At 41.2% G+C, this 22985-nt stretch overlaps 1 protein-coding gene across 4 annotated transcripts in view; it reads left to right on the top strand.

The window, feature by feature from the left end:
- Positions 1–21534, top strand: part of SPATA18 (spermatogenesis associated 18) — a 35530-nt gene extending 13996 nt beyond the window's left edge. The window contains exons 4-13 of one of the 4 annotated variants that reach the window (XR_003211371.2): positions 182–294; positions 5141–5236; positions 8538–8789; positions 10377–10653; positions 12367–12525; positions 13350–13525; positions 16537–16710; positions 18446–18529; positions 21016–21061; positions 21358–21534. Coding sequence is in view for 3 of the 4 variants with exons in the window: in XM_025887724.2 (XP_025743509.1) it covers positions 182–294; positions 5141–5236; positions 8538–8789; positions 10377–10653; positions 12367–12525; positions 13350–13525; positions 16537–16660; positions 18446–18529; positions 21016–21061; positions 21358–21365 (1335 nt within the window). In the remaining variant the exon portion in view is untranslated. Of the gene's footprint in view, positions 1–178; positions 306–5140; positions 5237–8537; positions 8790–10376; positions 10654–12366; positions 12526–13349; positions 13526–16536; positions 16711–18445; positions 18530–21015; positions 21062–21357 lie in introns of those variants that run through there. The other 3 variants (XM_025887724.2, XM_025887725.2, XM_073891655.1) reach the window with 3 other exon arrangements.
- Positions 21535–22985: the final 1451 nt, after the last annotated feature.

Consider the following 22985-nt stretch of genomic DNA (forward strand, 5'->3'; position numbering starts at 1 on the left):
GGCAACCACTCTTCTGATTTTTATCATTCTGATTAATTTTGCTTGCCCTAGAACTGCATATATATGGAACTATGCATTTGTGTCCTTTTGTGCCTGATTTCTTTTTCTCAGCATAATGTGTTGCAACCCATCATCTTGTTTCATGTATTCAAGACTATTTTTGATTCGTGTATCATTCCAGGACACATTTGATAAAGAGAGACATAAAGAGTCTGCTGTTCGGGATCGGGACATGCAACAATTAGACTCCGAGTTGACTTTGACTCGTAATCAACTCAACCAGGTTCAAGACGAGTAAGAGGAATGCAAGTTATCTTTTTCCAAAAAGAATTGTTTGTTCTTAATTTTTAAGTTTGAAAGGAGAACAATGGCTGATGTAAAATACAGACATCTGCAAATAACTGTGTGTGTGTGTGTGTGTGTGTGTGTGTGTGTGTGTATGAGAGAGAGAGAGAGAGACTGAGAGAGAGAGAGTCCAGAGAGTAAGGAGCCAGTGTCTTTGAATCTGGGGGTAAGATTTCTATATTATAATAGGCTACCTAAGACCCTGCTCCCCTTGGCTCCATCCCTGGAGCTCCTTCTTCTCCAGAGGCCTGTTATGAGCCTATATATGTAAACAGGGGAAGATTGTTATATGATAATCTATCTTTTGAAAGAAAAATAAGATGCAAAAAGAGGAGGGTTAAAGAAGTCAGACAAAGAGTAAAATTAAGGAAAGAGAGCAAAAGTAAGATGAAGAGGCTGCATCCGTCTGTCAGATGTGCTCATTTAGAAGGTATAATGCCTGGCTGAGAAGTCAGACTCTTCAAAGAATGAGCATTTCAAGATTTTGGAATAATTAGTAGATATAAAAAGTATTTTCAAGAAGTTAAGCAATGCCAGGCAGCAACAAGTGTCAGAAGCAAAGCCAAGGTAGCGAGCTCAAGGAATCACAGCAAAGAAAATTGCAAGCCTTGGATTTGCACTTGAGGAAGACAGACAAATGTGTACAAAACTGCATTCAGCCCACCTAGCCAAAACCCATCAATCGGATGTTTCTCAATTGGAGCCTTGCTCCACTGCGGACATGTATGGGGCAGCAAGGAACTCTTTAGTTAGGGCTTGTGATGAAATAAGCTGTGGCATGCTGCCTTGTTCTCTGATGAGATTTCCTTTTAAGGAAAGCATCTCTACTGATTTAGTTTTGCTTGATTATAAAAGCAATAAAAATTTCCTTCTCAAAACGCATACAACATACGAAAGTGGCAGTATCATAGCCAAGGAGGTTTATCAGAGGCACGATTATTGCTAATTCAAAATGCATACAACAAATACAAGTGTAAAGGTGAAAATCACCTGTTTATCTCATCCCCGTTAACATTTTGGTTTATTTTGCTCCAGACATTTTTCTTTGTGTGTGTTTGCATGTGTGTGTATGTGTGTGTGTGTGCGCGTGCGCACACACACACACACACACACACACACACAGTTACCTCCACACCCCCCATTCATTTCCAATTGGAATCATTGTCAATGAACAGTTTTGTGGCTGCAACAGTCAACATTTACAAATGTAATGAGCAAAAAAGCACAATTCCTCTGAATTTTTGCAACTTATTTCAACTAATATCAGCTGATTTGGAGTGAGGTGAGGATGATTAAACTTACCACTTCTTTTCTGGTTTACTATATAGTCCTTTTCCTGTAGATATTCAGTTAGTTTCAAGTTCAAACTTCTGCTAGGGGCTTTTTCCCCCCTCTCCAGGGGTCTCCTCGGTCCTCCCCCTTCCTTAGACTGGCCATCTAGAAGTAGAGGGATGCTTGCGTGCTTATGAGGGATGACTCAAGCTGGAGAGGAGAGACTTTGGGTCTTGTGCTGCTGTATGGGTTCTTGCTGCCTCATTTCCAGTTGGGCAGTAGAGTCTTGTGCCAAGGGGTGCTGATCTGTGGCTTGTCTGGTTAAATCTTCTGGAGCATTTGCTGGCAACTGTGGCTAGCCAGGCCCTTCCATTTGCCACTAACTGTGAGGCAGGGCTTCAAGACTTTGCTGGTTCTTGACTTCTATCAGCACCAAGAGGAGCCAGGAATTCCTTCCTACCTCCCTCTCTCATCATTATGGCTCTGTAAATACCCATCAGGAGCATCAGGGGTCAAGGAACTATGACTGCATATTTTTGTAAAGAAAATTATTTGGAAATAATTTCCCATGCAGAAAATCTGTCAGAATAGTACTAAGAACACCCATATACACTGTCATGTACCTTTCACACTATTTGCTTTATCATTTGTGTGTATACTATATATATCTATATATCTATATATCTATATATCTCCTCCCCTCCCCCCACCAAACCCTGTGCATCTCATTTGAAAGTGGCACAGATGAAGGTGTTTGCTCCTTTACCTTGGATTTCCTAGTTTTGTTTGGTTTTTAACCCACCTGTGGTTATTCTTTTAAGGCGTCAGAAATGATGCTGTCTGTCCCTCGCATTCTATGGTAGCTAGGTCTCTCCTTTCTCTCTTACTCTACCTGCTACCTGCTATGGAATGAGTGGCCCACCAAGGAGATTCCCCATGTCTAACCTTGTGGGGACCAGATTGGTTTTGACTCAGTTACAAATGGGCAAATTCTAATACAGTGCTGAACGGGGACAGGTCTGCCCAAGTTTGACGAATCCTCGAAAAGGAAGATGTCTAGATTTTATACTCGGGATCTGGTTATGAGTCTCTGTGTCTTCATTTCCTACCTCCAATCTATTGGCACATCTGGTTGAATCTACCTTCTAAACATCTCCCACCCTTGTCCCTTTCTTACTATTCTACCACCATCGCTCAGTTCAAGGCCCTGATTCCTGTTGCCTCAACCAGTTGCCTTCCAGCCGGCTACCCTGCTTTCATTCTTGCTCTACTATAATCCATTTCACACATAGAAATTTATAAAGTCAGACCCTGGCTTAAAAGCTGTTAGTAGCCTCCTTTTACACTTAGGAAAAAGTTCTAAACTCCTTACCAGGACTCTCGTAGCCCTGTGTGATCTGGCCCTGCCTCTCTCTCCACCCCCACCTCATGCCAGGCTCTCCTCAACTCGTCTGTGGTCCCCTTCCTCACCTTGCAGCCTTTGCCTGTGCTCTCTCAGAAACATGGCAGTCTCTCTCTGGGTCTTTGCATGGCTGGTTCTTTATTATCTTTCAGGTCTCAGCTGAAAGGTGACTTTCTCAGAGTCTTTCTGTGACCATGTACATCGAAAGGTCTTTCCTTCCCCCACTCTGTAGTTCTCTTTCACAGTGATCTGAGAATAGCCCTTACCACAATTTGGAACTTTAAAATATTGGTTCGCAAGTTTCTGATCCACTGGACTAGAAGCCCCAAAGGGTTACTGTCTTGTATCTGTCATTCTGACACTGTTGTATCCCCAGCACCCAACATCATGCCTGCCACATGGTATATCCTCAATGAATGAGTAAATCCCTAATAAAAAATAAGTAAAATACATTAACTTGCTTAAAATAATGCTTGGCACATGAATGTACCTCCCTTTCTTCTCTCTATCATTCAAGGGTGCCAAATTAGCATGTACGTTTGGTTGTATGTACATGTGTTCACACAGGTGTGCCATGTCTTAAGAGAAAAACATAACTACTTTATTCCTGTTCATACTCTCCTTCCTTTCTTGGCCTATTTCCTTCTTTTAATTTTCTACGGTTTTCTCCTGACAAAAATGTTCATTTTTTTCTCCACGTACACTTTAAAAATCCTGTAACATAGTCACCTCTGAATTAAATCACAGCAACTTCCTCTTAATTGCCAGTAGCCCTATTATGAAGTTATTGCTACTTTGGCATTTCTTAAAAGACTTTAGACATTGTGTCCATTCATTTTTCAGCTAAAAAAATCTCCACTGTGTTACAGGCACTATTTTAGGTGTTGGGGATAAAAAGATAAAGAAATAATTCTTGCCCTTAAGTAGCTCACAGGGTATTTATAATGAGACTGTTAGTGTGAACCAAGTGTTGGAGGTGCTCCGGAGAAGGGGAGACACACTTGGCTTGAGAGAGTCAGGGGTGACATTTGCATGAGCACTCACAGGTTGCGGGGGCACTTGTTAGGGGAGGAGGAGGAGAAGGGGTTGGAAGGAACACTGGGTAATCACACCACCTCTTGCATTGCCTGATTGGCTGGGATCTGTGGGGACTTAGTAGGAATCCTGCTAGCCTATCATTTCTCTATCTGCTTCACTGTCTAGGGGAGGACCCCAGTGTTTGACCTTCCATTCTTCCATCTAAAAGGAAGGAAGAAGACAGGTGTGAGTTTAGATAGCAACTGCACCCTCTCAGCCTCAGATGAGAGCCTGGATAGTACCAGGAGGTAGGGTCCAAGAAGTCAAGAAAGCTTTGCCAACCTATGATCTCTTGCTGGACTAGGTCGACTTAATTGAGAACCACAGGTCTCCATCCAATGTCATCCATCCATATTCATTTCTTTTTAAATTTTAGATAGACCTAAAGAAATAATATGATTTGTTATGATTTGCCTATAATGAAGAGAGTCCTTGAAACTCACAATGACCTAGCTATGTTGAAAACTCAGGAAAATCATGCTCAATAAGTGGTGGAAGTCATAGGCATGAAATACTTGGTAGTCAGATGTGATTGTGGAAGACTTTGTAGGTGGGCAAATAATTTTTTCTTTATATTTAGGAAGTCTGGGAAAATTAGGTCAAATGCAACTCTACGGTGCAAAGTAATGAGAATACTGCAGAAAAGGGTATTGGGATATTGCAGAAAATGGAGATTTTATAGGGAGAGGCAGCCTGAAGATTTGGTGTGCTGAGCAGATGAATTAGGAGGGTGAGAAGGAGGACGTGAACAAGTTTCTTTGCCCTTTACATTCTAATGTTAATAATTATTACATAGCTCTTTAGTGGTAGCCACTCTATAATGTCTTCACGTTTGACATTGAGAAAGAATGGTAGCATGCTTTTGCATACAAGCGCACCATAATATTTGCAATAGCATCTGATTGGATGCAGATGTCTCATAATTTGATCTTGTTTTTGTTGAACTTCTATATATGCCAAAAGTTCCTGGGAGAACCTATGCCTTGATTTGGAAATTCTGCCAATTTTGGAAAATCTGTCTTTAGTTACTGATTTCTCTTACAGTCTGGCTGAAACTGAAAAGACTCTTGAAGAAACCAAGAACAGATCGGCCATATCCCTTTTGGCTGCAGAGGAGGAAATAAATCAGCTAAGAAAGCAGTAAGCAAAAAAAAAAAAAAAAAAAAAAAAAAAGACAGGATTATTGCAGTCTGCTGATTGATCTTTGAATTTAGCTTTTTGGTACTCCATTACAATATGAAAGAAGCTGTTCACAAAGAGGAAAGGCAGCAATATTTTTATTAATGTTTTGTATAATTTTTTTCTTACTACAAAAATGCTAACTACCTACTATAGAAAAATTTCAAAGTACAACAGAGTATGAGGAACCGAAAAACCCTCTCAAAATTCCAGAGCCAAAAACAATGGATCGTGGATCACCACATCAAAAACTAATGATATATTGTATGGTGACTAACATAACATAATAAAATAAAAAAAAATTCCAGAGCCAGTTATTGTTACCATTTTGCTATGTCTTCCAATTGATACATTAAAAAAATAGAGTTATTACTACAAAATCAGCATAAGTATACAATTTTGGACCCCATCTTTTCACTTAACATTGTTTTTCTCTATTACTAAGAAAAAATACTGCAAGACTTAGTTTTAAATAGAGGCATCATGTTCCATTATTTAGATATTTCCCTAATATTGAACATTTACTTTGATACTGATTTTAAACATTGGAAACAACATTGTGATAATGATTGCAGCAAATGTTAGTTTAAATTTCAGATTATTCTCTAAATATCAGTTTCTAGAAGGAGAGCATAAACGCATACTTTAAGGTTATATCTTTCTTGAATTGTTAAAATCAAAGTGTAGTTGACACACAGTGTTCTATTAGTTTCAGATGTACAACATAGTGATTCAGCAACTCTGTACCTTATGCTACGTTCACAAGTGCAGCTCCCATCTGTCACCTTACAATGCCATTACGGTTTCAGTGACTATATTCCCTATGCTGTGCCTTTTATTCCTGTGACTTATTTCTTCCATATGCGGAAGCCTATACCTGCCACTCCCCTTCACCCCCTTTGCTCATCCCCCAATATTCTCCCTTCTGACAACCACCAGTTTTTACTCTGTATTTATGGGTCTGTTTCTACTTTTTGTTTGTTGATTCATTTTTTTTTAAATTTCACATATAAGTGAAATCTTGTGGTATTTGTTTATCTCTTTCTGACTTATTTCACTTAGAATAATACACCCTAGGTCCATCCATGTTGTCACAGATGGCAAGATCTAGTTCTTTTTTATGGCTGAGTAATATTCCATTGTATGTATATGTATATATATATTGTGTGTGTATACATATATAAATATATATATCATATCACATCATATCACATATACATATATCACATCCTTTCCTTATCCATTCTTCTCTCAGTGGACATGGGTTGCTTCCATATCTTGGCTACTGTAAATAATGTTGCAATAAATATAGAGGTGCATATGTCTTTTCAAATTGTATTCTTGTTTTCTTTGGGTAAATATCCAGTAGTGGAATTATTAGATTTCAATATTTAACTTTTTGAGGAAACTCCATACTGTTTTCCAGAGTGGCTGCACCAGCTTGCCTTCCCACCAACAGTGCACGAGGGCTCCCTTTTCCACATCCTCACCAACACTTGTTATTAACAACTTCTTGTCTTTTTCGTTCTAGCTATTCTGACAGGGGTAAGGGGGTATACCTTCGTTGATCTTAATTTTGATTTTTCCCCCAAAAAGCAAGTGGGGGTTGTATTAAAACACATGCATGCACGCACACAGACACACACGCACACACACACAAATACCTTTTTGCTGCCTTCACCCATGTTCCATTGTTCTGATTTCTTTGGGAACACCCTCACCATTGTAGCTGGGAGCACTGCTCTGTTTTCCACTTCTCTCTCTCCCTCACCATCATTTTCTTTTCTCTCTCTCTCTCTTTTTATTTTTATTTGCATTTATTCTATGCAGAATTTACTTCTGGGTCATAAGTTTTTATTTCTTCAGTTTCTTCTGGGGTATCTTTTTCTTCTGTGCAACCTCCTTTTCTGGTTTAGGGACAGTCTGCTCTTTTTCAGTAAGGACCATCTCCATGTGGCAGGGAGAGCTCATGTAGGGGTTAATCCAACTACGAGCCTTGTAAATTCTTTGCTGCATCTCGAGGGCTTTGTCCACCTGGATGTGCTCAATGACCAGAGAATCGACATCAAAACCCTTAAGTTCAGCATGACTCTCTGCATTTTTAAGCACATGCAGTAAAAACTCAGCACTCTTCCGAGGCCACCGACCCTGTGTGCAGCCCTCCTGTTTGGCCCCGGGCACACCTATCAGCTCCACCAGTGTAGCGACCGAATAGCACACATGGCTTCTGCAAAGTGATGTCCTTCAGATACTTGGTGGCTTTTGGGATCTGCATACCCTTGATGGCCTGGGCAGTTTCACGTGTGTTCTTAAAGTGAACACGAAGATTTGAACCTCCTGATTTGCATGATTTTGTAGGGTTTTCTGGGTCAAGCGAATAGCGGGCCATTTTCAGAGGTCACCTCAGGCCGCTTAGGGGAAGGAAGAGTTCTCACCATCATTTTCATCTCTTATTTCCTACTTGATAGACCTTCTCAGATTCTTTGACCCTATAATTGAGTGATTTCCTGTAGCAGCAATTCTGTTCTTTACCGTTTCCAGTACAGCTTTTAATTCTGCTATTGCATTTTTAGCTTCTCTGTGTCCTTCTTAATCTTAGCCCTTACCTTTTCATCTTATATCATTGTCCTTTTCATCACAGCACGTTCTCTTTGTGTGGGTTTGCTCCTGTTTTAGGTAGTCACGCCTCTCTGCATCTTTATAAGGATGCCAAGTTTATTTCAGAAGCTTTGTCTCTAGAATACATTATTTGTATAAATTCACCCTTCCACCTAGTATTGTGGATGTTATTCCATCTCTATTGTCATACTCCGCGCCCCCCCCCCCCCCGGTCCCCATTCCATCTGTTCAGAGAATCAAAGAGCTAATGAAGATAGGAGATTGTATCTTTGGCCAGCTTCTGGACCTAGGCTTTGGAGGTCTGATGCTTCCAGAGTTCTGTGCAGTTAAGATCAGCCTAATATAGAACAGGATGACTATAGGCCCACTCTGCTTTTGCCGGAGGATCTGCATACATACTCCTTTCTCAGGAGCCTTTTTTCATGCAAGCTGCAGACATGGGGTGGCACTCTGACCCTGGTAATTCTGCTCTTTTCCGATTTGTGTTTGTTCCTCATGCGTTTCCATCAGAGTTGTCCAATGTAGTGATTGCTTTGCTAAGTACAGTAGCCTCTGTTGTTAGGTATGCCAGTTGTTGCTATTACCTTCCCTCCATCCTTCCCTCCTTCTCTTCTTTCCTCCTTAATTTTTGTTTTCTGTTCAGGCTTAAATCTCTTCAAGTCCAGGAGGAATCCCGCCACCGAAACGTAGAACACAGAAGCGTGGAGCATCGGTGTGTGGAGCCTAGAACCTCAGAGCCGAGGACCTCTGAGCAGAGGCGGTTGGACCAGTGGGGCATTGACAAGCGGGGCGCAGAGCAGCGGACCGAAGTGGTTTCTGATTATGAGAAACAGCTCCGAACGCTGAAGGACGAGATAGCTGTCTTGTCTGCTGAAAAATCTGTGCTTCAAGGAAGGTCTGACACATTCTCACAGATCTTTTCGTTTAAGTTCCTTTCGGTAGTGGTAAAAATGTGGCTTGGAAAAAAAAAATGCAATGACTATCTTGCACCCAAGCCCCCGCAATATGGGAAGCTTTGCATTGTAGAGGGATTGTTTTCTCTAACTGCCCCCTTCCAGAGAGAGAAAATAGCTCCTGGATTGTCAGTGCTTGGGCACTAATTAACTTGGGGCTGACATGGAAGCCCAAGGAATGAAACAGAGATATGTGAGATGAGAGGATAGTTCTTTGGCTTGAAAGCCGATGTGGGTGGGCCTGTCATACACGCATGGTACCCATGCGGGAAGAGTGTCCCATCATAGGAGGATCCTGTTCTCTGAGGCCTGCCAGTGTCCTCTCTGGGATGACTACCTGTCATTTTACTTTCTGTAGCTCATTTTGTTTGATGAAGTGTGTAGGTGAGTGTTCTTGTGACATCCCTCTCTACTGATGGACAGAATGTTAAGACAGGCCATTCGGAGTTAAGTGAGGACAGAGCGGGATGTTTCTCTTGGAGCATCTTCCTTGTTCTTTTTAACACCCACCACCTCCCTCAGGCCCACAGCATGCCCGGATCCAAGCTATCAAAGCCACTCCCACCCCTGGTCCCCATTCCCCCAAAGGCCACCTCAGCCTTTCATTCCAGGGAGTCACTCTGCCATGTTGTGCTGGTACTAGCTTGTACTGGCTCCCTAGAACTGATTCTGTGTACATCTGCCTCATTCCAAGTTCAGTGTGATGTCACATTCATAGCTCGAAATGGGTCGTGGCGGCGGTGTTTCTCGCACCATGGAAATTGTCAGACTACTGTTGAGGGCTTTTGCTCCGCTCCACCTTCAGAGCGGGCTTTGTAGGAGAACCGTTTGCTTCCTAGTATCTTCTACACTTCCCTCCTTGGGGGCCCATTTCCTTTGATAATTTACTTTGTACTTGATGGCAATACCGTTCATTGATGCTCTGCTTTACAATTCACCAAGCACTTCCACCTCTATTAGCCCACTGGATCTTTCAGACCCTCCCTCCCACCCAGATATAGGGTGAGCATGTTGTAGGTAAGAACTCAGACTCTGGAGGGGAGAAATGAGCGCGAACGGTCCCACTGCTATAGAACGAGAACGCAGATCTTCTTTCTCACGGTTGAGTGTTCATCCCATTTTATACCATAAAGCCTCTGTGATACCTGAGTACCCCAAGGCTGGGGTAAGAAATACTGAGAAGCTGATCTCTTTCCCTCTGGCTTTTGCCAGCAGTGTTACTTTCCTTTTCTGAGCCTCTAGTTCCTTGGCCTTAAAATGGCCAACAATCGATGTTGAGCTCGAAGGGCTGCTTAAAGGATAAAACGAGGTGCGAATTCCCTGTGCAGATATAGAGCGAATGACCGCGTATTTGATGCCCGGCAGAGAGGCCGCGGTGGGCGGGGGGTGGGGGGCAGCTGCTTTCTCTGCGTGCAGCAGGGCGCACGGCTCCTGGCAATCACTTGCGGGTCAATGGGGCCGGGAATGAGAGAGAAGTGAATCAGAGCGCTTCTCTGGCTGGTTCTTGCTTACCTGTTGGTAACCAACAGGTCCGCCCGGAGCCGGACTCCCAGCCCTGGCCCTCGCAGCCACAGCCACAGCCGCAGCCGCAGCCGCAGCCGCTCCACCAGCCCCTCCACCACGGTCGTGAAGATCAGGAGCCCGTCCCCGAATCGTGCCAAAATGTCCAACGTGGCGCGCAAGGCTGCCCTTCTGTCCCGGTTCAGCGACGCCTACTCCCAGGCCCGGCTGGATGCGCAGTGCCTGTTGCGGCGCTGCATCGACAAAGCTGAGACCGTGCAGCGCATCATCTACATCGCCACAGTGGTAGGTGACACTCGTGTGGCTGAGCCCCGCGGGGGGACAGCACGTGCGTCAGCCGAACAAGACAGCCTAGGGGACTGGTTGGTCCTGAGGTCACAGAGGGAGGGTGGGATTTCCCCTTCCTTCCTCCCTCCCTCCCTTCCTTCCTTCCTTCCTTCCTTCCTCCCTTCCTTCCTTCCTCCCTTCCTTCCCTCCTCCCTTCTTTCCCTCCTTCCTTCTTTCCTTTCTCCCTTATTTCCTTCCTTCCTTCCTTCCTTCTTTCCTTCCTTCCTTCCTTCTTTCCTTCACAAATATTTGGTATGGCTAATTTTTTGCAGTCAAGAACTATTCCTATATATCAATATTTATATTGATCAGGCATTTGTTGAAGAAGTACCCATAAATAGAGGATTATCTCAAATGAATATATACTATGTTGATTTTCACTCAGTCTTCCAGTTGATTTCCTTTCTTTCTCAAAAAAAAAAAAAAACCAGAAGGCTGTTTTGTGTTAACTCTTCTGTTTATTGAGCCTAGAGTAGTTAGTAAAACTGCTAGTATGTGAGCTACTTGAGGATGACAGATTAAAAGTGCTCATATATAATCCTTAATTCTCAAAGCAAAGGTATTTGTTCTGTGGATACCGTACTGAGATACTAAGGGTCCATTTTGAGAAATGAGAACAGTTAATATTTAAAAAGAAAAGGAAACACTGGTATGAGACCAGAATTATCAGAGTCTACTGAACATTATCCTGAATTACTAATTTATTTCAGGACTCAGCAAACTATGACGTATAGGATGTATCTTGTCCTGGTCTGTTATTTCCTTATTTCTAAGGAAAATACCACCTGAGAGCTAAGAATATAAGAATGGTTTTACATTTTTAAATGATTGTAAAAAAAAATATGACAAGAGACTGTCTGTATTTTAGGCAAGCCTAAAACATTTACTCTGTGGCTTTTTGCAGAAAAAAGTTTACCAGCCATGATTCATTGCATCAAGAAGTTGGTTAAGGTTCTGAAGCCATGCCTTTCATGCATAACTGAGTTTCCTCGGTGCCTGCCACATAACAGGCATTTAATAAATATTTGTTGAATTAATATATGCCAGGAAACATGCCAGATACTTGATATGTGTCTTTGTATAACATAAACACAGATTGATAATTTCATTTCTGGACCAGTAATATGACATTGTGGTGGGATCATAGCATCAACCAGCACTTTTTAAAAAAAGATTTATTTATTTATCCGAGAGAGAAAGAGAAAGAGCACAGGGAGAGAAGCAGACTCTGCTAAGCACAGAGCCCTACACGGGGCTCGATCCCATGACCCTGAGACCATGATCTGAGCCGAAATCAAGAGTCTGACGCTTAACCAACTGAGCCACCCAGGCACCCCTAACCAGCACTTTTTAAGTGTTTGTGTAACCACAGATGATCTGTTTCCTTGAACCTCTGCATTGTGCTGCCTCTTGCAGTCAGGATTCCCAGAACAATGATCAACTGTCTTGAAATTAGTGAACGTGCATAGTCATAGATGTGTTTATGTATTTTTTCAAAACTGAGGTATGTATTTTCTCCCAGATTAAAATTAGTTTCGACCAACTGTGTTTAGTGATCAGAAGACACATACGATGTTGAATTTTTGGTGGGTATTCTTTCTTCATTCCTTGCTTTGGATTTCTTTACTCCCCTTCCTCCACCTAATAAATTTGCTGCATTTTTACATGCAGGAGGCATTCCATGTAGCTAAAATGGCATTCAGACATTTCAAGATCCGCGTGAGGAAATCGTTGACACCATCTCTCGCGGGGTCGAATAACTTTGAGGATGCCGTCTTGGATTATATCATTTGTCATCTCGATCTATATGATTCCCAAAGCAGTGTTAACGTAAGTGTTGGGTCTCTTAGTGGGACTGGTGTGCTACTGCTGCACTTTACATGGAATACTAACACCTCAGAAATCCACCCAGTGCTCAGGGTTGCTTTTATGTAACGGAATAGCAGAAAAGAGCAGCATCCAGTTGACTTTGTAGAACCAGTCATTATTGGCTGTTTCTTAGACATTTTTATGGGGAAATAGTCTGACCTTTATAGCTCTATTCTTTCGATGGGTTCTTAAGATTGGAGATAGAATACCATAGTGCTTAAGAGCAACGGCTTTGGGGAAGGTAGGTATAGATTTGCATCCTGGCTGTGCCACTTACTAGACCTTGCACATTTACTTCACCTGTTTGTGCTTTAGTTTTCCAGCCTTAAAATGGGAGCAACAATGGCCATGACCCCTGCAGAGTTCTTGAGAGGAAAAACAAGCAAGTAATTTGCTTAGCACAAGACTTGGCACGTGTAACAAACACCCAATAAGGGCAAGCTGTTGTAATTGCTATTATTCTACACTATGAATGAGTTGGCACTTCCTATAATTGCCCAGAATAGAGAATTGAGGAAATAATAAATAAAACCCACTAAGGATATTTGCTTTAGTTTTTGGGGGGGATTCTCTTGGCCTTTGGTATGCCATCTGTCCTCTGCATCATCTTTCCTCCTTCCTCATTAGTGAGTCTTTCTCCTCCAGCACATGTGCAGTTTTCCTGGTTTACAACATCTTTACCCATGTACTCTTTCTCCGCCCCCCACCTGACATAACCCCCTTTGGATGTCAGAGCTTCTTGTCACAGTTTGGTAACAAGGTGATGCCATCTTTTTGTTTTTCAGGATGTGATGCGAGCCATGAATGTCAATCCCAAGATTTCATTTCCTCCTGAAGTTGACTTTTGCCTCCTCAGTGACTTCATCCAGGAGATATGTTGCATTGCCTTTGCCATGCAGGCTTTAGACCCACCCCTAGATATTGCATTTGGGGCGGATGGAGAAATTTTTAATGATTGCAAGTAAGAGACATTAGAGCAGAAGCTAAGGGATTTTTTTTTTTAAATTATAAATAACCTTTTCTCTATTTCCTGGAAACAATTTAGGGAAAAGAACTCTGGGTGGGGAAATCAACAGACATGACCTGACCTCCAGGCCCTGCCATATACTTTTCTGTGCCACAGGGCCGACCCCTCTCCTGGGGTAGTTTTCTTTCTCAGTCAAACGTGATTCAGAGGTGATGTAATCATTTCCATTGAATGCATTGGTCTTGGGGATAAATAATGAGTACCTGGAGCCTGTCTGGAACACTAAAAAAAGGTGCTACATACATACAAATGTGTATTACTTTTTACTGGTTTCTACTGCAGTATTTAGGCCGGGTTTCTCAAAGTATGGCATAGAGACATCACTTGTGTCAGAATTACTCAAGTCTTGTTAAAGAGGCAGGTTCCTGGATCACACCCCCTGATATTTTATGCAGTAGGTTTGGAGTGGGGCTCAAGAATCTGCCATTTAACAAACACTTAAGTGTTCCTTGTGCACACTAGCATTTGAGACTGTCTAGGACCATTAGATTTCTATCAACTTTTACATGGTACATGTTTCCTATATAAATTAGCAGGAATTAAATTAATTTAAAACATTTTACTGAAATTTTATGGGCTCTTATGGTACAGCTGGAAATTATTGGGAGGAGGCCAAGCTAGTGGTTAAGAACATTCTGAGGCTTGAGGATCTGGCTTCAAGCTGCTCAGGTTCAAATCCCAGCTCTACCACCAATTAGCTCTATAATCTGGGGTATGCTACTTAATTTTTCTGTTCCTTAGTTCCCTCTCTGTCATATGGGGGAAATAATAATACCTATTTCCTAGGGCTGGAGAAGGTAGTCGAGCTCATTCAGATAAAGTACTTAGGACGCTGCTTGGCATGGGGGCGCCTGGGTGGCTCAGTTGGTTAAGTGGCTGCCTTCAGCTCAGGTCAAGATCTTGGGGTCCTGGGATTGGGCCGCAACATCAGGCTCCCTGCTCATCGGGGAGTCTGCTTCTTCCTCTCCCTCTACTCCTCCCCCCTGCTTGTGCACTTTCTCTCTCTCTCTCTCAAATAAATAAATAAAATCTTTTTTTTTTTTTTAAAGGACACTGCTTGGCATGCATTGCACACTCAGGAAATGTTAGCTCTTGGTCTCTGTTCAGTCTATAGAGTTATGGGGTGGTGGTGGCCCAATATCCCTACAAGCTATTGATGACAGAAGCTACATACATTTCTTTTGCTTATCCAAATCACAGTGATGGTGTTTCCAATTGCCTTCTAGCTTGTCGTATTTTCCTGCCGTTGTCCTGTTTCTAGTTTCTTTCAGATCATCGCTCCTAACATGTGTCCACTCATGGAAGAGCTGCAGTTAGAACATTACACTGCAATTGAGCTTTTTGATTTCCTTACAGAACATAGTCTCTTCATCCCCCTTCCTTTATTCCTTTCTCCTTTGGAGAATGCATAGAACCACTCAGAAATGTTCACTTAATTTACTTTATGGAATCTGCACACTTCACAGACCTCTGGGGTCCTCCTGCTTCCATGCCTTTAATCAGACGGAAGTTGTTGCCTCTTGGTGCACTCTGTAGCCTGTATCTCTGAAAGGCTGTAGAGCCGAAACTAGAGCTCCTAATAATGACTATTTGGTTCTACTTCGAGGACTTCATAGAACAAGTTTTTTTTTTTTTTAAGACTTTATATATTTATTTGACAGAGAGAGATAGCAAGAGCAGGAACACAAACATGGGGAGTGGGAGAGGGAGAAGCAGGCTTCCTGTGGAGCAGGGAGCCTGATGCGGGGCTTGATCCCAGGACCCTGGGATCATGACCTGAGCCAAAGGCAGATGCTTAACGACTGAGCCACCCAGGCGCCCCATAGAACAAGTTTAATCCTTAAAAAACAAACAAACAAACAAACAAACAAACAAACAAACAAACCCACAAAAAACCCAAACCAAAAAAACCCGACAGCCTTTCACATATTTGAAGCAATTATTCAAATCTTCCTACTTCTGGCCTCATGGCTTTGGGTTTTTCCACATAAAGGGGATTTGAGACTTCCTGATAGATCAGTTTCTTTGGTCTGTGTTCCATGCTCTTCTGAGTATCCTTTTTAAGTGTCCGCAGTAGATGTAGTCCCCTGCTTTGAACGGAGCGCCTTAGAGAGACTAATACCCTTTCCGTTCTTATTCTCTATTAATCCCGCTAATCTGTACTAGTGTTTTCTGTTTTTGTTTTTTGGTTATATAACACTGTTGTTGATCATTCTGAGTTCAACTGAAACCTATTATTCTTACTTGTACTGTGATTAAGCCTTTTATTGCCTCTATCTGTGCAATTATATGCTTTTTGGACTCAATTATAGAACCTCATACATACCCGCACTACATTGTGTCTTATTAGATTCAGCTTATTGTTCCTGTTTGTTGAGCTATTTTTTGATACTGTCCTTTATTTCTCTTTTCCTACCCATCCCTAGCCTTTGAGTGGTTTATCTATAGTTCATGCAGGTCATTGATGAACATGTTACTTATCGAACGATTGAGAGAAAGCTGAATTCAAGGTCTAATTGACTCATTAATTATTTCACTTTGGGTATGATCATTGAACCAGTTTCTAATCCATCTACTTAGGTCAATCATCCACCTCTATTTCTCTTATTTTGCCCACAAAGATAGCATGAGAAATCTTTCAGGGTGCCTCCAGGATTTCAGATGGTCTCCATCTCTAGTGTTTCCCTGACCTGTAACTTGTAATTCTGAGAAGGGAAGGAATGAGTTTAGTCTGATAAAACTTGTTCTGTGTGAGTCCATGTTGGGTCCTTGTTATCACTGATTCCCGTTCTAAGAGCTCACAACCATCTCTTTAGTACCAGAATCAGGATCCATATTCATCTAGACTGAGCATAATAGAAAACGAGAATTTACAGTGATGTCCTCCAGTCACACTACATCCTTGCTTAACTTCTCTTTTTTGTTCTTTTGTGTGTTTAAAATAGGTACCGTCGCAGCTATGACTCTGATTTCACTGCTCCTTTGGTCCTCTATCACGTGTGGCCTGCTCTCATGGAGAATGACTGTGTCATTATGAAGGGAGAAGCTGTCACCAAGAGAGGGGCTTTTGTACGGTGGCCTTGCATAGTGACAATTCATCCCAAGTGTTTGATTCACAAGTTCGAAAACATTTCTAAACCCAGAGATTCTATAGAGGAAGTCTAAAGAGTTGCTTGATAAGGCTTCATACAAAGGAGGGGAAACAGACTGGCTGGGAAACAAGAGATTCTTTTCTTTGATTCCTCCACAATTCTTCATAATTTCCTGGCAGTAACTTCTTTGTCTGTTGCTTTATTTATAAGATGGAATAGCCATATTTGGTTCCTCCATCTTAGAATTATGCTATCATATGGGCAAAGCTCTTTGAGCTCATCTTATTGAAGGCCCTCTATAATTCTAAGCATTGGGAAGGGATCAATTAACTTTCGGGAAACAGTTGGCCAAATTTTTACTGACCATTATCCATGCTGGAAATGATGAATGTACTGTTTTTCTCTCCTTGGTATGATGCGTAGGGAGGGGGAAGGGATGAAAAAAAAGAAGGCAGAAGAGGCGGGGAGAGAGTAGCTTATCAGTTTTGGAGGGCTGCTTCCTATATGCATTGGTTGTAGAATGTTTTGGACATGGTAAATAATTGGGCAGCCTTCAAAATGGAGTCGTAACTATGAAAGTTTATTAATGTGTGTGGTGGTGGGGGTTGGGTGGCCACGGGGGCTTGGATATTCTGTGTAGTTCACACAATGGAGTTTTTATCCTGCCCCTCCTAGAAAGAATTAAGTGAATTCTAAATGGAGGCTGTTCAGTCCAGCGCAAAGCCACCATCTGGGTGGGCTCAGTTCCTGTTCTCTTTGAACAAGAGAATAGGAAAGTGCTTCAATGGCAGTTTTTCATAATATAAGGAAGAACAGGAGTAGAGTATTTTAAAAGAACTTAAGGGTTTTTGCAGCTGAAACAGTCCACTAGAGTGAATAGTATCTCAATAAAATATTTTGTGCTATGAAAGTTGAACCTACAGAAATTGGGTTGGGTTGATCTGAGAGCCACACATGTTCTATGATGAATGAGCTCATAAAACATGCTTCTTGCTCCTGCAACTATCACTTTTTGCTAAGAAACTCTAATTGTAGACTCTCTGTAGTGCAATTCGGAAGGGAGGGAGAGGAAATGGCCACTATTCGTATATTCTACATCAAATAAGGCATTTAAACTTCCTTCTTCTCCTCAAGCATATCACCAACATTTACCCCAGCTTAAACTCCTAAAACAAAATGTGAAAATCCTAAAAGGAAGTACTTGGAATAAAGGAAAAAGTTGAATGAAGGGAAATTTGTAAGAAGGATTTTGCTAGTAAAATCTCATTATAGTGAATATCGTTTTCTTAGTCATTAATTTAGATAATAGATGGGCAACAATGGTGACCCCCTCCCTCCCTCCCTCATTCATTAATTCATTTCATTCAACAATATTTTTATGACCCAAGCACTGTGTTTAGGTGCTGGGGATTCAGCAATGAACAAAAGAGACCCAAATCCCTGCCCACATGGGGCTTACATTTTCTGACACTTGCAAGCTGGAATTTAATTTCTAACAATTTACACATCAAAACAAAATTCCAGCACCAAGATTTTGAATATTCCAATGTTCACTGTCATGGGATTTTATCTGAGAAATACCCTAAAGTTATTGTCAAATATTGGGCAGCTGTAAGATGTGAAAAGTGTGTCTCACGCTGATTAATGCCCAGTAATGGGCCAAGTGTAATCATATCAGCAAAACCTCTCATTCTTTAGGATATGTATATTGTTTTAAGTCATGTGAACTTTCACAAACTGCTATTTCTCTCTCTTTTTTTAGTGGAATTCAGTGCGATCTGTAAGTCGATGTCGAAGCAGGAGTTTAAGTCCCATCTGTCCCCGTAGCCGTATTGGTTTAAGCACGGTATATATCTAATAATTTTTACACAAAGCATCTTCTAGTTGACACTCTTATCTCCAATAGTCACCTATACAAGAGGTGATTATAAGTCTGTAGGTAGAAAGAGAACCTGTTGCAATAACCCTAAACTGATTTTTATGCTCCCTTGCTAAGGAACTTGTCGTTCTAGAAAAAAGTAGAGGTTGTTTTTCTTAATTACTTTGAAGAACAATAGACTTGACATATTTCATAGTTTCATTTTTGTTTTAGAATGAAAATGGGCAATAGATATAGTCTTCCGAACAGAGAATGGGAGTGACCTAAACACAGGTCCTTGGTTACTCTTCAACGTATTGCATGAGTTTAGAGAAATTGCTCAAATGGTCTGGATTTCAATACTGTATAAAGGGCATTGCAGGTATTAATTTTTCCTCCATGCTTCAAAGTAGGAAGAATAACACTGGTCTCCTTGTGTATTAGTTCTTGGGAGGACTAGTACCTCTGTCAAAAAAAAAAAATAACAGCAAAAACATTTCTGAAAACCAAAAACATTATTAAGAGTCACCACTGTTGATTTATTCAACAAATAATATTTAGTCCATGCCTTTTGAATACAGGACTGGTCCAAGACATCTGGACACCAGATAGGCTAACAATTTGCTGTTCCTTTGAATAAAAATTCTTGAAATATTTGCTCAATCTTGTTTTAGGGAGAGTGGTGGAGGAGAACAACAGCTAGGGCTCCACTTTTCTGAAATTATCTCCAGTAATGCAACTCTAGCTATAAACTTCTAAAACTCCCTCTGTAAAACAAAATAAAAAACAACTGCCCGCCCCGCTAATAAGGTCTACTTTTCTGAGTTTAGTGAGCATCTATTACTTCAGCATGCTCTTTACCAAATATTCCTTCCTTTGCTGATGGATGCTCAATTTGCAGAGGAGAGGGGGACACAAATATGATGAAAACACGGTTTCTTCCCTGAATGGGTTTCAGTACAGGAAGATCAATATGATTTAAACAAAGTAACTGAGTATGGTATATGCCACCGTCCATACAAGAGGCATGAAGGACTAGAGCCATGAAAGGAGGTAGGCACTTTTTCTGGACTTGGTAGTGAGGAAGGGGTTCATGGGCGAGTTGGTACTTGATTTGGCTTTTTAGAATGGATGGAATTTCAATGAGCTGGGAAATTAAGGAGGAATATCCAGAAAAAGGAAATAGCCCTAGAATGGAAAACATAAATCTGACACAGATCTTTTGCTCTTAGAGAGTTTAATATAACTTACTTATCCATATTCATGAATAAGCATTTACAGTGGGTAAAAGTAAAAGGATAGTGCATTTAGTGGACTGAAAAATAAAAAAGAAATCTTGAGAATTTTATCCTGGAAAAGTCACAATCTCCTTATTCTAAGAGGACATGGCTTATCAAAGAGCAATATTAGACACCTATAGTGCTCACAGACAAGGCAAATTTTTCCTCTGGACTCTCACTGGAAGGCTTATTGGTGGGCAATGTCCCTCTAATAAAGCCCTTATGCATGTTTCACACCCCTTCTTTCTCTTTCCTGCTTTGTGCCCAAGGAGAACCAAAAAATTCAAACATTAGAGGGAATAAAATACATTCTTTTTTTCTTTTTCTTTTTTTTTTTTAAGTAGGCTCCACACCCAGTGTGGAGCTTGAACTCATGAACCTGAGATCGAGGGTTGCATGCTCTACTGACTGAGCCAGCCAGGCGCCCCTAAAATATATTATTGACGGTGAAACCGCTGCCCACTCTCTGTCCCTTTCCACCGTGCTCTCCTTACAGTGATTGGGTACACGGGCAAAATAAAATACAAATATTTTTAGTCTGTTTTTTTGGCTTATTTGAGGTCTTGATGCATCCAGAACAGCTTTCATCTTTGTTAGTGTCTATTTATCTAAAGTTTTTGAAGGCTCAGAGCAAGAATGTTGCTTGTAGTCAGTTATTTCTGAAACATAACAGGTTTGTAGGTATAGATGGTGGCTTTTGCTTAGTGAAAGCAAAGGTGAGATTTGGAAAATGATTCTTTTCTGGCTCCCCAGGGACACTCCTTCGTAGGACAGGGTTTTGGACACATGACATCATTCATATAAGATTCTGATAGAGAGTATTTGATCATTTTAGCTTTAATTGGTTAATTGTACTACTACTACTAATTATTTTCTGGAAAGCATTGAATTCAGTATGGCCACTGAACATCCGATCTCAAAGTCTTCAGCAACTATCAAAACAAACAAGCAAACAAACTTAAGCCACTGAGCCCAGATTTTAATGAATGACATGATTTAAACCAAATTGATTGCCCATTTACTTTAGGACGTATAGGAGGAATCGCATTGCTCAACCTCAGGGTTGGCATCATAGTTGTAAAGTGCCTCAGAACAACTACCATTTAGCTGGTTTTAGGAATAAAAACGTCAAAGGGAGTCATTCTTTGAGATCCATCTACTGTGTCATTCACATTACTCCTTTGTATTTTCCAGATATCTCGAAGCCGGAGCCCTTCTCCAATAAGATGTGGATTGCCGAGTAAGTGGGATGGTTTAGATGGCTTTTTAATGCTCTTTTTAACACTCAGCCCTGTGCAGCAAAATGAATGTTTCACCTCCCAGGGAACATCTCTGACCTCCACCTCACACCTTCATTTCTGGGCCCTCCTGTTGATGGTGCCCAAGCGGGTCCCATGGGTGACATGGGAGGAGCCTCTGATTGAGAGGTTTTTTTCGATGTAAACCCAGATTGACCACCCCAGTTTCATTTACGTCCTTCGAAAAGAAAGTCTAAGAAAGTGACCACAATCATGAACTGTTTGTTTTTCTCCCTAGGGTTTTAAAGCCAGCAGACATGTCCTTTTGCTACAGTACATCTGCACCAGCTAACTTCCCCAGTGCCTGTCTCCTGTGCTTGCCTCAGAACTCACTTAAGATAATGTGAAAACGCAATTCTGTGTATCACTCCACCTGGAGAGTTAAATGTTTTGGCTTAGCGTGTTTGTAACCTCAGATATATTGCATTTTATTTTATAGATACAAATTCCATTACTTTGTTAAAAACAACTGTATAGGTGTTTAGGATCATATTCATTTGAAGCAAAGTCCCTCAGGGTTTTCATCCTCAAATACTAGGCTCTTTTATGGCAACTGTAGAAACTTAAGTGGAAAATCTTTACCACGTGGAGTTCAAAAGACAGAGTCAGTTTAGCTTACAGATGGATCATAAATATTATAATTGCTGGTATTAGCTTAAAGCTTGAATACAATATTGAGTGTTATAATTTTCTTGTTTGGAAGACAGCCCTAATCCCAGGCGGGGGAACTTGTCCTGGTAGCAGTACTTCAGGCTACACGTAGTTGGTGTTGATTTCAGAGAATAGAGTTCACTGGCTTGCTTCTCTTTTCCTGCTTTGAGAATGCCCTGTTTGGTTTAGTTGGGTACCAATGCCAAAGCTACTTACCTGACAGAATGTTCTTGCTTCATAAATGCACAGAAGTGATTTGGCTAGAAGCCAGCTTTGAGAGAAATGGTAATTACCTTGTGTTTATCTTGTGGGGATGTTTCATACAGTTTTAATGTACATGTTACATATAGAAGCAACCTGGACATGTGCTTTATCTATTCCACCTAGTTGTTTGCAAACTCAGACCTCCTAAGAACTGCATCTGACTAAAAATACCTAAATGTGGGGCTTAAAATTAGGGGTACCATTTATTGATTTTAAATTGAGTGAAAATACCTTGATTTCTTGACTGTGAAGGACTGTTGAAAAAGTTCAAGTTCAACGTAATAATGGAATGTATCTTTCCCAAGATAGGTAATGTTTTGTCTGTTCCCCCCCTCCCCCTCACCACTTTAATATGGTCTTAAACACAAGCCTTACAAATGACTGCTCTCTCTGTGTGCCTTTTGGAGAGAAACTCTGAATTGGCCACGGCTTTGTCTGCACTCAGTGCCCAAACTAGCACCTAGTGCCTTGTAGGTGAAAAAAAAAAACCAAAAAACAAAAAACCAACCAACCAAACAAACCCAAAGCAAAAACTTCTCTAAACCATCTTATCCCAGTAGTGCAATTGCTGGGTCATTGGGTAGCTCTATTTTTTTTTTTTTTGAGACACCTCCACAGTGTTTTCCAAAGTGGTTGTACCAACTCGCAATTGCACTACAGGGTATTTACCCCAAAGACACAGATGTAGTGAAAAGAAGGGCCATATGCACCCCAATGTTCATAGCAGCAATGTCCGTAATAGCCAAACTGTGGAAAGAGTTTGCCGAGATGCTCTTCAGCAGATGAATGGATAAAGAAGATGTGGTCCATATCTACAATGGAATATTACTCAGCCATCAGAAAGGATGAATACCCAACTTTTACATCAACATGGATGGGACTGGAGGAGATTATGCTAAGTGAAATAAGTCAAGCAGAGAAAGTCAATTATCGTATGGTTTCACTTATTTG

This window comes from Callorhinus ursinus, unplaced genomic scaffold (assembly GCF_003265705.2).
Source record: "Callorhinus ursinus isolate GAN/ISIS: 27379988/994484 unplaced genomic scaffold, GSC_fseal_2.0 scaffold4, whole genome shotgun sequence".
Lineage (NCBI taxonomy): Eukaryota > Metazoa > Chordata > Mammalia > Carnivora > Otariidae > Callorhinus > Callorhinus ursinus.